This window comes from Triturus cristatus, chromosome 5_2 (genome assembly GCF_964204655.1).
Source record: "Triturus cristatus chromosome 5_2, aTriCri1.1, whole genome shotgun sequence".
Lineage (NCBI taxonomy): Eukaryota > Metazoa > Chordata > Amphibia > Caudata > Salamandridae > Triturus > Triturus cristatus.
In genome coordinates this window covers 290,605,217-290,620,148 of record NC_140588.1, presented here as the reverse complement: position 1 = coordinate 290,620,148, position 14,932 = coordinate 290,605,217, and the positions used below count along the sequence as shown (strand labels likewise).

Sequence of the window (14,932 nt, the reverse complement as noted above, 5' to 3'; positions counted from 1 at the left end):
AGATTGACCCGTTGTGCACATTTACATATCTTAAAGGCAATCAGGTACCCTGCCAAGAAGGGCTGTTTTCTTGTCTGTTCACCTTCCACAGCTAAGAGACTCCTTGCCTTACACCTCATCTGAAATATTTCAACTCTGGTAATTAACCGTTCCAGAAAAGGTTATCTTTTTCCAGAAAGTAAGGGGGACGGTTTTCTTTAAACTAAAAAAGTATGGGCAGGTCATGCTCCTCCGATCACGCCTACTTCGACCACTGCTTGTGCCCTGTTACTAGTGGCAGACTTCCGTGCGGTGGCCACAAAGGATATACTTTGCTTTCCTCAGGGGTAATAAGAGCTATATAAATGCAATTTAAACCTGCTTTCATCCAACTAATGGGAAACACTAACAGACTGTCCACTCTTGCCCAACCTGCGGAAGAAGTGGACAGCCGTCGCCAGCTTACAAACAGATCTCTGCAGCAGGCAACCTGGTCAACTAAGCTTTATTTCCCAAAAATAAACATATAATATTTATCTACGCAGTTACTTTAGTGGAATGAGGTGACTTGCAGTCCTGTAACTCTTCACACGCGATCACAGAAAATCATTATCGTGTTTTACTTTCAAGTTAAAAAAAAAACAGAATTCTATTGGCTCTCCAGTTAAAGTCGGACTCGCTAACTACAGAGGGGAAAAAGTATTACTGTCTTAGCGGGGTCACAAGCCCTCTTGTGGAGTAACGAGCAAGATACTGCACGGAACTGGATACAGAGAAAACACGTTTTTTCGTACTGGGTGCTCTGCAGAGCAGACGAGGTGCAGAGAGCCTATATCACCTCAGTCGACTGTGCTCGCCTTGCCTGCACCCAGTGGTTACAGGAAGGTAGACGCAGCTCTGCCCCCCAGCGTCCTCTTCCTCCGCCAATGTCGAACACAGCCTCGTGTGAACTGTCACCCTGCTCAGGACACGCGGCGAGGGCGGAGAAAAGGCTCTGTCTACAGGCGCTGTCTGGAGGGCGCGTGCCGCGGGCGTCGAATTAAGAAGCCCCTCGTCGAATAAAAACGCTTGCTTGCCAACCAGCGCAGCGGTCTCGAAACGAGAAGATTATTCTACATTTCAAGAGTGTGAAGTTGTGTGTGCCATACACAACGAAGGTTGGTCCGTACTGGGCGACGCGCAACCCTCTAGCCAGTAAATGACTGGTGCTGACCTCGGCGCCGGAGTACAGCCCCATAGAGCCAACCCCTCCTCCAGACAGGCACAGGTCCCGCCCCGTGGGAGGAGACTTGGATGGCCAGCTACCACCTCACAACCCTGACAAGCCCCTGGGTTCCGCCCACCGCCGTTAGTAAACAATAGCGGCGTGACAAGCCCCGCCCGCGCCGCGCGCAGCCGCCGGGGCAGCACGTGCTTGGCGTCCGCTGTTGTAGTGGGCATGCTGCGCGCGCCGGAGGAGGAAGTGTATGGAACGGCGACAGACAAAAACACCTGTCCCCAGGGGACGCGAAGGCAAGGAAGGCACCTTAAAGGGACGGCTGCCCAGAAAGTTGACACGAGGTGCGATAAAAAGTCCACACAGAGCACTAGCACGACGCTACACGTTTCGGAGTGGTCAAGAAAGCACCCAGATGTACCCACCTGCCTATGGAAATGCAGTGGGCTGTATTAATGTTTTAACGTCGGGTCATGAGTTGGCTGAAAATGGGGAAATGTTAAGGCATGACCCACGAATTAGGGTCACGTAGAGCAGTGTGGGTGAAAACGCGACGGGACTACTACCCGCCCCGCCTGAAATAAAACATCCGAACACTTACCCAATCTAAGCTTGACGGTTGCTGAGGTGCTCTGGGAAGCTCCAAAACCAAATGTGTGTCCATCCCAACCCATTCGCGACCTTACTGGGGATGTTATCACTGCTCCGCTGCATGTTAACAGCTGCAAGAGGTGTCCTGGACTACTCTGCATTGGAACTTGCTGAGAGCAGGGGTACTGCGACATAGTTGGACGGACTAGATAGGGGAACGACCAATCCCTAGCCAAGATTCAGAGGTCTAGGGCAGTGATGACAGATTTACAATTTAGTTTCAAAACATGGTCTCGGCATCGCCATTCTATAGAAGGTTCAGAGACCCATTACTTTGTACTGCATTTCCTTTTTACGTTGTGAACAAAAAACGGTGTATCAAAGACAAGTCTGTGATTGTCATTCAGCATTTAACCATCACACGTGGCATTAAACACTTGCGCCAGTAGCTGTTATAAATGCATTTTTAAACATTTAAAAAACAACTGAGGACACGCGATGTGATTTTAAATAAAGGGCGGAGGACAGAATGGGCAAGTGGCATGCGATTCCAAAAGTGTGATGATGATGAGGGTATTGTCACCTTAGATAGTGGTCAACAGATCTTCAAGAGTTCTCAGATCAAATAACGTCCCAAGCAACAAGCGCCCTGTGTGCACTGTTTTGCGCAGAAAACCCGTGGGTCACTACGTGCGAGAGGACAAACGGGACGTTCTTCAGAACCAAGGAACAAGGGAGCTGGTATAACAGCGCGTGGTACCCTGGCGCCGGCACCGCTGCCCTTCTGTTGTTTTTGATCAGTGAGGGCTGCAGGAGGGCATGCGGGTCCCGTCACTGCTGCCTGACAGGCACGGTCTCTGGCTTCCAGGCTCTGGCAAGAGTCCATGTACAGTGCGCACGCCCCCTTTACCTCCCCTTCACCCCGACTCCGGTTACAGAGCACGCCCCCACCCTTTAACACGTTCGTACATCCTCCCCTGAAGAACCAAGACGGCGTCCATAGTCCCCAGATAGGCTCACGTTAAACCAAGAAATCTCAGCCGCCGCTCGTGTCCCCGTTTTCAAAAAGTTTGCTCTGTGGCTGGGAATGAGGTCAGCGCCAGAGCCTCTCATTGCACGCGGTGATTATTATTGCATCGGCTGCGAGCCAATGGCGGCGGCAGAGGGCGGGGCTCAGCGCGGAGAAGCGTTGGATACAGCGACTGATTGGCTAGCACCCGCCTGGGGAAGGGATAAAGCGACGCGAGGCATGCAGCCGGAGCGCTTCAAGCAGCTGTAGAGGCAGGATATATGTCAGACCGAAAGCTAGAGGCCAGCACAACCTCAACAGCTCACCATCCTGTGCATGCAAGGAGCTCACACGTGAGGAGCTGTCTACTCAGGCACAGCAAACTCCCCCACTAAATATACCAATAAACGAATCCTGCCCTAGTGGAATTGATTTTTTTCTTCTTTTTTGACTTCACTTTACAAATCGCTCAGGCACAGAGACTGTCCAGGCCTGGGCTGCAGGGATCTCTGCACAAACTGTCTACTTACTTGGGTATTTCGAGGAGAGCGCGGGAGCCTGCAACTGCCACCGATGCATCCTCAGACGCCGGTCCTTTCGTCCTATGCCTGATCGCCGGCTTCTGCCACCGTAACCTGAAACGACCGATTGTGAAGTGACTGTAACCGGGCGAGCCCCTGCACCCTCCGCTTGTTGACTGCACCCTTGTGCTCAGCCCGGCTCGCAATCCTGACATCGCTCTCACCATGGTGCAGCAGAGCACCGCCGCTGCCGAGAGCACCGAGGCGCTGCTGGCTGGGGACTCGTCCGACTCCGGCACCGGGATGATCGAGCTGGGGGTGGCGCAATCTCCGACCCCGGGCTCCACTGCCTCGGCCGGGGGTAAAGCTGACGACCCGGCGTGGTGCAAGACCCCAAGCGGGCACATCAAGCGGCCCATGAACGCTTTCATGGTCTGGTCGCAGATCGAGAGACGTAAGATCATGGAGCAATCGCCGGACATGCACAACGCCGAGATCTCCAAGCGGCTGGGCAAGCGCTGGAAGCAGCTCAAGGACGCCGACAAGATCCCCTTCATCCGCGAGGCCGAGCGGCTGCGTCTCAAGCACATGGCCGACTACCCAGACTACAAGTACCGTCCCCGGAAGAAGGTCAAGGCAGCCAACCCGGCCGCCAAGCCGGGGGAGAAGCTGTGCAGTGCCGGCGGGAGTAACAGCCTCAAGCCTGCCGTGAAGAAGAGCAGCAGCGGCGGCTCTTCCAAGAGCACCGGCAAGCCTCACCACGCCAAGCCGGGCAGGTCGTACCCCGAGCCGCTGTGCCTGGATCACCATTCTCTGTACAAGTCTCGCACCTCCTCCTGCTCCTCCACCTCCTCCAGCGGCAGCGGCGGCTCCACCGGCCGCCTGCCCGACAAGAAGCCGTCGCAGCCCAAGCGGCTCTACGTCTTCGGCAGTGGGCTCACCTCGTCTTCGCCAATGGCGGTGCCGGCCGGCCCCTGCAGCCCCACCGACCCCGGTGACCCCCTCAGCCTCTACGACGAGTACCCGCCGCCGCTGCACGACGAGGACGGCGGATCCGCCTCGCCGGGTTCGCCGCACAGTTACACCAGCAGCAGCGGCGACGGCAGCCTACGCGCCCCGTCCCCGGCGCCTTCCACCTCCTTCTCCACCGCCTCTTGCTCGTCGTCCGCCTCCTCACACTACTCGTCGTCCTCGTCCGACGAGGAGCTGGAGGACGAGCTGCTGGAGCTGAACCCGAGCCCGGGCTTCGAGAGCATGTGCCTGGGCTCTTCAGCGCTCGACCGGGACCTGGACTTTAGCCTGGAGGCGGGCGCCGGCTCGCACTTCGAGTTCCCCGACTACTGCACGCCCGAGGTGAGCGAGATGATCTCCGGGGACTGGCTGGAGTCCAGCATCTCCAACCTGGTGTTCACCTACTGAGGGGCCGGCGGGACAGGGCACAGCCGCGCGCACACCACAGCCAGGAACCCACCCGGGGACAGGGGGCGACACTATACCCCCGCACGACCCACCTTTGTGTTTCCAAAGGGACTTCGCTCTGCCTTCGACAGCGGGAATGGCGAGAAGAGCCAGCCGCCCGCCCTGCACCCCTGCCGGCTCCCTGACACGGGCTGGAGAGGGGGCGAGGGCGGCACTTTGCGGGCAGGTGTCTGGGGCCCACCAGAAAAGAAGCAGTGCTACGTTTTCTTTAGTACTTGCGTTTTTAATAGACAATGTTTCCTTGAAGGAGTCCAGACCAAAACTTGGGAGAGTTCTAATGGCAGGGACTGCCCCGTGGAAGAAGGGAGCTGGGTCCACTCTCCCGAGAATGACTGCTCCTCCCAGAGCAGGGGCCAGAGGGCGTAGGAGGACTGGTAATCGCCCCTCTAAAACTGGAAACTAGGCAGGGAAATACAAAGTAATAATAAAGACTGAGATGGATTTGCACGTTAACCGAGAAGGCAGCGCGTATGTTTTTTCTTGCTCCACCTCTTCTTGTATCAATGACTTTTCTGGACACTAAGAAACAAACTTTGCAAAGGAGACTGTTTTTTCCAGTTCGCCAATTTAACGTATTTATGTGGTACAGGAAAGGGGCGCGATTCTTTTTCACACCTTTTCTTTCCCTGATTCTGAATCGCGCCGGATGATTTCGCTGGTGGGTTGTTTATTCTTAGCATGTTATCCTGTCTGTCTTTCGAAGATTTTTTCCTGTCGAGACTGTTGAACAGTTTAAAAATAGTGTTAGGGTAATACGCAGATAGATGGCGCTATGTTTGATTCCTACAGACACCAATCACCAGCTTTTTTTCCGCTCTTAACTCTTTAAAGGATTCAAACGCAACTCAAATCTGTGCTGGACTTTAAAAAGGAAATCAGGACCAAATGTTTCTCAGAGTATGTATGTGCTATTCCTTGGTAGGTGTAATCGAAAATACTTGTTTTTTTGCCACACCGATTTCCATCCTCGTGTAATTTTTCCTTCTCGTTAATGTACTCAAATGCCATGTTATGTGGACATATTTATATACTGGCCAAACATTTGACTGTTTTTTAAAGAAATTTTGTTTGGTAGTCTCGTTGTATAAAACCCGCACCCCATTTATGTCTCCTTCGCAGAAGGGCTAGAGTTTTATCTTTTAATTTTTTATATTTAAATGTAGACTTTTGACACTTTTAAAAAGAGAAGAGATGAAAACGTTTGATTATTTTCTCAGTGTATTTTTGTAAAAAACAAACAGAAAACAGATCTATAAAGGGGTGTTAAATCGGTGTAAATTGCTGTTTTGGATTTCCTGATTCTGGGGACTAAGAGACGACCGGGGTCTGGTATGTCACAAATCGCCTGGCGTCTCTTTCCATGTTTACAACACTTGATCTGCAGGCTCTTTAAAGTGACAAGATCCCTTCCCGGCGGTGGCCACTGCTCGCCTTTACACATATAGCAGTATCCATGCACTGTAGCTGGACATTTTTCACAACACTCCCTCTGAAAGTGACTTAAACATGTCGTTTTAAACGCTTTAAAAGCAGCTGGCGCATCCACACAGCACAAGGGATCCTGTAGCTTTAAACTTCAAAACCCACATCTTTTTTGCACTTTTTTACATACACACAACAAACAAGAAGACGTGCCGTTTAAACCACTGGATCTATCTTAATGCCGATTTGAGTTTGCGACACTATGTACTGCGTTTTCATTCCTGTATTTGACTATTTAATCCTTTTCTACTTGTCGCTGAAAAATATAAATTGTTTTTAGTCTTTTATGGCATGACGATAGCATATGTATTCAGGTTATAGCTGTTGTGTTTTAAGATTGAAAAACAAGAAAGTGAAAACATCTTTGTACATTTAAGTCTGTATTATAATAAGCAAAAAAGAAGATTGTGTGTTTATGTATGTTAATATAACATGACAGGCACTGCTAGGACACCTGCCTGTGAAGGCAGATCTGCTTATGGTATTCTTTTTTTACTTTTTTATATAAATCATCCATCCTGTGCAATATGCTGTGTAGAATATTAGTGTCTTACCACACCACAAACCATTGGGAGGGGGCCATGCCAGCTTATGTCAAGTTCACTGCCTGTCAGATTAATGCTTTCTGTAAATAAACCATTTTCCGAGAAGGAAATAAAATCAGCTGGAACTGAACCCTATAAAGCGACTGGTTTGATGCTTTGTGTATATTGCCTCTGCCCCTCCCACGAATGTGTCCGCGAGTAGGTGCATTCATAATTGCGAGCTCCCCCGCCGTGTTGATCAGGGTGCAGCCCTGCACTCAGACATGCATGCGTTGTGTCTGCTGAGGAGACTGGCAGGCGATGATGTAATGGGTGTGAGGGTGGCTGTGCGCGCGCGTGCCGTATGCGGTATGCTCTCGAGGAATTTTCCAGTACAGTATGAGGGACCTTAGCAAACTCTTCACGGAGACTACAACGGCGCTAGGCTGCAAGTGGGCACCAGCGATGGGCAGACTGGGTCTGCACGTTGCAGAGCAGACTGGATGGGGGTTGATGGGGGCGTGTCAGCGTGGTCTGACCTTGCAGATATAGCAGTTTCGCCATTTCTAGCCACGCTTGTCCTCCTTGAAGGAAAATGAAAAGGTCATTGAGGTTCGATACCATGTAAAAGCATAACCTGGTCTTGCATCTGGGCGCCTGTTGTGAAATGCCCAGGTGCACACCTCTGCGGAGCAGGAGGGGGCTTGGGCGGTGGTGGGGGTCGGCGCCTCTGGGGGTTTGGTAGTCATGGATATGTATCGATATTGTTCCTAGAAGTCTCCGCATTCCCGTGGTTTATAGCAGTAGTTTAAAAAAACACCAACATCCGAGCTAACCATTCATTTTGACTACCTCGGGTGTGTGTTTTTCCAGATTGGGTTTCAACCTCATGTGACGACCACATTATAGTGAGAGGAGTCAATTATGTTCATCGCTTCCTTCACCTAGAGGTGCTGTCTGGTGTGGTACGCATATGCTGCGTCCTGACTGGGTTGAATTCGGGCACGTCTTCGTGTGTGGGGGGCGTGAAATCAAATACACCACATGTAACCTAGCAGCATGCGGGACGCACAATGAGACGGAGGTGGCAGGGGAATGAATGAATGATCGCCGTAGAATACCAACCCATTGAGAAATCCACCATGCTCCATTTCAGGCATGCTCAGAGGAACTTGCTTTCAAAGAACAGGGGGCAGAGGGTCGGGCCCTGTGCCAGCACACCGTTGAACTGCTCCTGAGGCTGGCTGTCAAGTGGTGACATGGGCAGATGTTGCATGGTGAAGGTAGGTCCTAGCCGGACACGCTCAACCTCTCATCTTTCTTTTGTCGATAAAAGGAGTATCATTAAGACAAAACAATGGGGGAATGTGCTGTTTTGACAGGTGCCCCTGAAAAGATGAAATGGCTTTTTTGAGGTCGACTATTTAAGTACCATTTAGTTTGGTATAATAACACTCAAGATCTCCTGAAAGGCCATTAAGACTTGGTGATAATGGGCACTCTAGTGCTAGCATTTCTGATGCACCACATTGCTGGAAGAAATGTCCGTGTATGCTAACATCTCTACCTGATGTGAATGAAGGTACTTTGGAGACTAGACTAGACTCAAAGCAACCAACCACAAACCTGCAACATGACCCTGAACTACACCCCAGTCATGTACGTGTTGGAGCAGCTGTGTCTTGTCACCATTAAATACCATAACATCTAGCGATGTCCTCCAAATGAACGTTACCCATGGCACCCAAAACAAACCATTGAAGTGGGAGCAGTAGGCCTTCCCCGCAAAGGATACTGTTTTCTTTGGTGAAAGGGTCTGAATATTTGCGTCCGCCCTCCCAGCGACACTGTAAACACAGAGGCGTGTTTACTCTGCTTGTCTGAATCAATTCCATTCACACGGGGGAATGTGTCAGATAGCACTAGGTCAATAAACACGCGGAGCCAGGCCTGCATGGCCGGGTTGCTTTAGATAACCCAGTGACACGAAAGAAGCCGAGTATGTTTCGCCTCAGTCCTGAAGGATTAGAGTTCTCCCTGTTGGCCTGTGGAGGAAGAGGCAACACTCGCATGCCCGCCTGTAAGTAACCCGTCTCGAGTTGTTTGTTAATTGCTTCTTGTTAAGTGAAGGTGCAGTTAGTTCATCACACTATTGAAAAAAACTTTTATATCAATGCCCCACACCCCACCCCCGCAGGAGTTAGGCCTTTTCCCATTCTACAGACTATACTGGTGTTTTATTCTTCCGCACACGAATGACCTGCTGTACACTCAAAGTCAAGGACTAAAGCTGAACTCGCCAGTGGAGTGCAGGCCGTACCCACTTCTGTTGGAACACGTGGATTTGAGATGCCTAATAAATCATGCAATAGCCTCCGGGCCCACGATGGGTACAGCTAAGCAGCGAGAGGGTATCGGGGCAAAGAGGGTTGGAACCAGCAATAATTCAGCGGCCTAGAGATTTCAGGCACCTACTGCACCTCACGTGGGACAGTTTTTTTTTTAAAATTATTATTAAAGAAATCAAAGCAGGTTAACGGGGCTCCATTTTCTGTGTATGCATTAGTGCCCATGGAACCCTGCCAAGTCACAGGATACATATATATTTCGATATGGTTGGGACAGTTTGGGCAATAGAGTGGTTTGTACACACTCCAAAATTATATAGACATGTAAAAATGGTAACCCTAGGAAGGTGGGAGCTCGCCATCACGACCACATGCCAATGTTTCTCCACGTGAGTGGAGTGGGGCCAATCAGACCAGCTCAAGGGTATCTTCATGCCCTGTTCTTCCGTCCAAAGCCTTCAAACCAAGCTGACCTTTGTCAGGTGGGTTTCAAAAACAGCGCCAACGCGGGCTCTCCCATTTCACAGCCAGTTCTCAGTACATGGCGATGAGGTAATCTGGTTATTCCTGTCCTGTACTGATATGGCACTAAACACACACACCTCTTCTCTTAGTCTGCACATCACCTGGTAGCTTTTCTGTGCCTCGCATTTAGCGCCACGTTTTAACGAGTCATTATTTACCAAAACCCAATCACAGCGGAGAGATATGAAAATACCAGCAAACCAACCGCTGGTAGCTCTGCCGATGCGTGCTGTGTGGTTGCTTCAGTGACTGAACATAGTTTATTGCCTACTGCGCCTCCACCAAGGCATTGCGTCATTTTCGAGAAACAGAAGGCACTGTGGCTTATTGGCACGCCAGGCTACCTCAGACATCTATCTCATTAACACAGCACAAACTGCTGCAATGACATCATTCTCTTTTTTACACAGCCGGGAAAGTGCGAGTATTTAAAAAAAAAAAAAAAAGGACCCCTTGTGTGCTGAAACTCAATCACTAGCATTCTTCCTGCCTTGAGTCATTTTACACAATGTCAAAAGTCGTCTGCGAGAACGTTTTTAGCTATGCAATTTACCTGTACACATAAATAGTAACTGGCTTGAAATAGAGTACACGTTCCGGATATACTACCACAAGTAATAGCACACATGCCGACTCCTCTCGTTTTCAGACCAGGTCTTGCAAATCTCATTTTCACGTCACAATAATTTGGGCCAGCATAGGCCTCCTCTACCTTGCCACACGAAGGGCTTGTATTTTGGTACAGACAGGTATCCACATACAAGCAAGTGTGTGCAGATTCTTCTAGGGGTCGCGACTCAGTTCCCTAGTGTCTGAACAGTAGTCTTAAAGGAAGTATGCCACGTGACGTAATCATTCTAATCCATAATGATTTAATTGCAGCGCCGGTTTAGCGCTGGTGGCTCCCAGTGGGACAATCTTTTTTTGCCCTTACATGCCATTACTAATAAGAATATATTTCTACCTAAACGAACCCTTTTAAGCAACATTAGGATAATATACCGTGCAGTTTGCATGCAGCACTGTGGTGACCGGTCATATATCACTGTGCTATATTAGGATTGTAGACATGAACTGCAAGTAACAAAAGGATTTATGTGACAAAAGCAGTAAACCACTAAGCTAGCCACATACAATAGAATTCTGTGATATTATGGTACACGTCATTTGCAGCAGGCATTTTACCCCTCTGTGCTACTTTCTGATGAGTCAAAACTGCCAGTAGACTAACTCCGCTCTCTCTCCATTGAGAATATTAATCACCAGTTATCTTGCCATTTTTTATTGTTGCCTGAAAACTGCTGGACACACAAGGAACTCTGCAGCATGAGTTTTCAAACCCATAGGGTACTTCTAAACGCTGGCGTCTGGATGGGGCAGGTTTCTAGAGCCGACACCCGAGCAAACCCCCAAGAAGGTGTGGGCACCCAACGCCGCTAAACTCATGGAGTAGCTTTTGCTCCACTTTTAGGTCGCGATCAAAGGGGGCATAACTTATTTAAGAGCCACTCACAATTAGTGTAGGAGCCGACTTCACTTACCCCCTTTTTGGATCTGGGAGAGGGCTAATGGTACTCCACTCACACTAATACGTTTGTGCACCCACCTCACATCACCCTCACCCCCGGTCCTGATGAAACGCCAAGGATCCTCCTGACCTCTCCAGGCGTGAAACATGTCGACCATAGCTTAGTTACCCAGACACATTGCGTCTCTATTGGTAACTGTTAACCTACAGGTTTTTTAGTCTACCAAGGGTACCTCTTTATTAAAAATTACCTTCTTTTTTGGAAACCCTTAGGTAATTTTAACTTACACTGCACGCACTACCCTCACCTCTCACATGGTACTTAGATCCACACATCCACATGCACCCATCGGCAGTTCTCTAAAAGATCTCCGCTAAAGAGACCCTTCAGGGGACCCATAGGGCATTGCACCGCCGGCCCGAGGAGGAGCAACCGCCCGATGATGAAGCATGACATCCTTCGAGATGTGTGAGGGCTACAAGAGACAATTTTTGCCTCTTCCCACCCAAATCACTAAGTCCCTGACCTAGTATCTCCTTCTGTTGCACCTCTTCACTTTGTGTAAGTGTAGGTTGCCTTTCGACAACACTCACTACGGAACAGTGCCTCATTTTGATTACCTACTTCTAAACGCAGCCACACCGCCCCCCAATGCTAGGTGTGGCTGCACTGGTCGCATTGCCCTACAGCCAGCCCTGCCTTGCTGTAATGCTTAGTTTACAAAAGAATAAGTGTTAGGCCCAATGTTTTTCTCAGCAGCCCCATGCGAGATGCCTAATATCAAGGCAGGCTAATCATGATTCCACCTCCTGATGCTTTTCTTCTCCCCCCCTACACTTCAAGCTGCTTCATCTCACTCTTGCAAGTTCTTTATCATCCTTATTTTTTTCCTTTGTCACTTTTTTTTTTATCTTTCTCCTCCTCCTTCCCTTCTTTTCTACCTTTCTCTCATTTGTTCGGGATCAAAGACTAATGATGAAAACATGAGATCTGGTCCCCAAAAATTAGTGCATATAGGGCCCACCTGCAACCAGCGGCTCAAATTAAGCACCTCCTCATTATAGGGAAGGAACTTTGGCGAAAATCTCATCTATCCAGAATAGCCATGGCAGAGATCTTGCTGCTAGTGACATCTTCTCTTCATTGACTACAACAGCACATATGCTTCCTTTTTTCCTCCTGTAAATCATATGTCCAATAAAACCTTACTGTATGAATAGATTATATAAACCAGCAACTTCAGTCCCATGAACAGAACATGAATTATTGCCCAGAGCGGCAGTGTTTGCACAGGGCTTGATTCTACTTCAGGACAACACCAGGAGCAAAGGCGAGGACGGTGGCGTGGAGGAAGAATAATTCCATAGAAGGCTTGATGATGGACCACCGGTTAGAATGTTGAGTCGTTGCCTTTGTAAGTAAACAATTTGTTCAGCAGACATCGAAGATTGTTCGTTGTGATTTTGTGGGGGTTCCCAGTCATTACCTGGCATTCTGATAGGGTGAGATGGTAAACTTTGAGTAGGGCCCTTTCCACAGTCAGGAAGATGTTGGAACTGTTTAAAGGATATGTGCCTTTGTTGCAGAAGTACGATCCAGTTCTTGATTTTAGAAGTTCTTATAGCTTATAGAGTGGCAGTTTATATTATTAAATGTGGAGGCAAGAGCTTCTCGCCAGGCCTCAAGACTGAAGTTCGTGCTGGAAGATAAAGAAGTATTAAGCTTCACCAGAGCCAAACATTCTGCAACCCCTTCTCCATCTTCCCTTTTCACTATGACAAACCAGGGGTAGATTTCTGGCAGGAACTAGAGAAGCAGTTTATCTTAACAACAGCCCCTTACAGATGTATAAAAGCACAGACCAAAATTGCAAACAAGCATTCAAAAATCAGCAAGGTAGTTGCCTATCAATGGACCAGCCTCCGATCAAAAGGTGCATGTAATGCTAAAATCTTGGCACTTTGGTGCTACATTCATACACTTTTTTTAATGCAACTAAACGGAAACAGGGACATGTTATAAAACAAACCTAAAGATAGGTGCTAAAGAGAAAGGGTCGGGTACCTCTCGTGGTAAGACTGCGAGGAGGTCTTGGAAAATGTTACATGTACTATTAGCAAGAGTTGACTACTACTTTCTAAAATCCTTTTTTCGGTGTGTTAACTTCAGAACAAGGCTAGGCTTATTAGAAAGGTTCAGCTAAAATTTGCAGCGTACAACAAAGTATAACAAAAATGGAAACCCATTTAAAATGTGTGCAAGCAAGCAATAATGCTAAGGATTTATTAGTCTTTAAAGCTGGTACAATAACGAAATGGGAACTCGTTAATATTCAATAACAGCACACCTTAAGGCACATATGTAGATTTGAATTTTTGTAATATATAAGCTATCGTTAAGGCATAGAGTTCACATACTCAGGTACTTCTTTAAAGATTTGAAATTAGGCAATGAGAATTATCAGTAATAGCCAAATCTATGCAAGATTTCTCCAAAGGCCCGAGTCTAATCATCTCACCCATCAGACTACAACAAGTTTCATGGAGGAGAACCGACAGGCTAACATTTGGTTCAGTGTTATGTTTCCTATTGATCCAGAACCTCTTGCCACACTGTGCGTCCCAGTTGCCTCCTGGCTCATATTTTAGTTCTTTTGCACACTAGTCTTTTTGGTGGTCCTCAGGAATTAGCAGATGCTCCTTGCATTTGTATTAGTTCTACATGTGCCCTCACGGGTCACTGGTATGCCGATTTACTCTCTGAGGTCTCACTGGCTCCTCCACAGGTTCTGGGGTATGGACATTGCACTGGTCAGGAAGGATCCGTGAATGTTCTTCTGCACATAACTTCTGACACCCATTACTTCAAGATATTTATTTATCTTTTTGCCTGTTTCTAGAAATAAAGTTGTGGGTTTCTTTTGTGTCGATCAGTCTGCATTAATACATCATAATTCGAGCCACCTTAACCAACGGACACAATAGCAACCACATATATCGGCAACTACAAACAGCCAACAGGTTCGTAAATAGAGCAAGTTTATTCGGGGTAAACAAAGTCATTCTTGCAAAAGGTAAACATATATGAAAAAAATACATTTGAACAATGAAAGTAAACTTTCTGACGGTCACAGGTGTATTTTCTTAGAAGTCTAGCAAGTACATTCTGGATTGTTACATGCGTGAAATGAATAGTTGCATTTGTCCTTTCCTCATCTGAAAAAACTGGTAATGTACAACTGGCCTTCTGCAACTAAATAATAGCTAGATGCAGCAAAACATATTAGCCAGAACATTACATACAGCCAACATTAAACAGACGTGTCTGTGTTTAGATATTAAGTTGCCTCCAACAGCACTTATCAATAAGAAACAACACCTATAAACATACAACGCAGTAACTGTCACGGCATTCACCAAGAAGAAACACATACAGATATGAACACACATACACTCATAATCTCCACCTCTCTCTCTCCGTGGCAAGTGAAATCCTCCCTCTGACTAGGGCCAGCCAGCTTTGGCATGCAAAAAGTTGCAAGCCTAAAGAGGTCACGCCACTGCATCTGATTTGGGGGTGGAAAGCAGGCAGCACTTCAGGGCACGTCTCTCAGCATAATGGCTGATGTCAGGCTGTTTGGTGTCTAGCTTTATTCCTGTTTCATCCTCTGACACATATGACTCTTTCAAATCCACAAAACACACAAGATGATGGACGGTATGTTGCACA

At 48.1% G+C, this 14,932-nt stretch overlaps 1 protein-coding gene across 1 annotated transcript; it reads left to right on the top strand.

Moving 5' to 3' along the window:
- The first annotated feature begins 2,808 nt into the window (after positions 1-2,808).
- On the top strand, positions 2,809-6,952 carry SOX4 (SRY-box transcription factor 4). The gene has a single exon (XM_085607047.1). The coding sequence runs from the start codon at positions 3,542-3,544 to the stop codon at positions 4,733-4,735; it is 1,194 nt and encodes a 397-aa protein (XP_085463173.1). The 5' UTR covers positions 2,809-3,541; the 3' UTR covers positions 4,736-6,952.
- The last annotated feature ends 7,980 nt before the right edge of the window (positions 6,953-14,932 follow it).

Bases quoted from the DNA above. Each gene is read 5' to 3' on its own strand.
- SOX4 (XM_085607047.1), top strand. From the start codon at position 3,542: ATGGTGCAGCAGAGCACCGCCGCTGCCGAGAGCACCGAGGCGCTGCTG.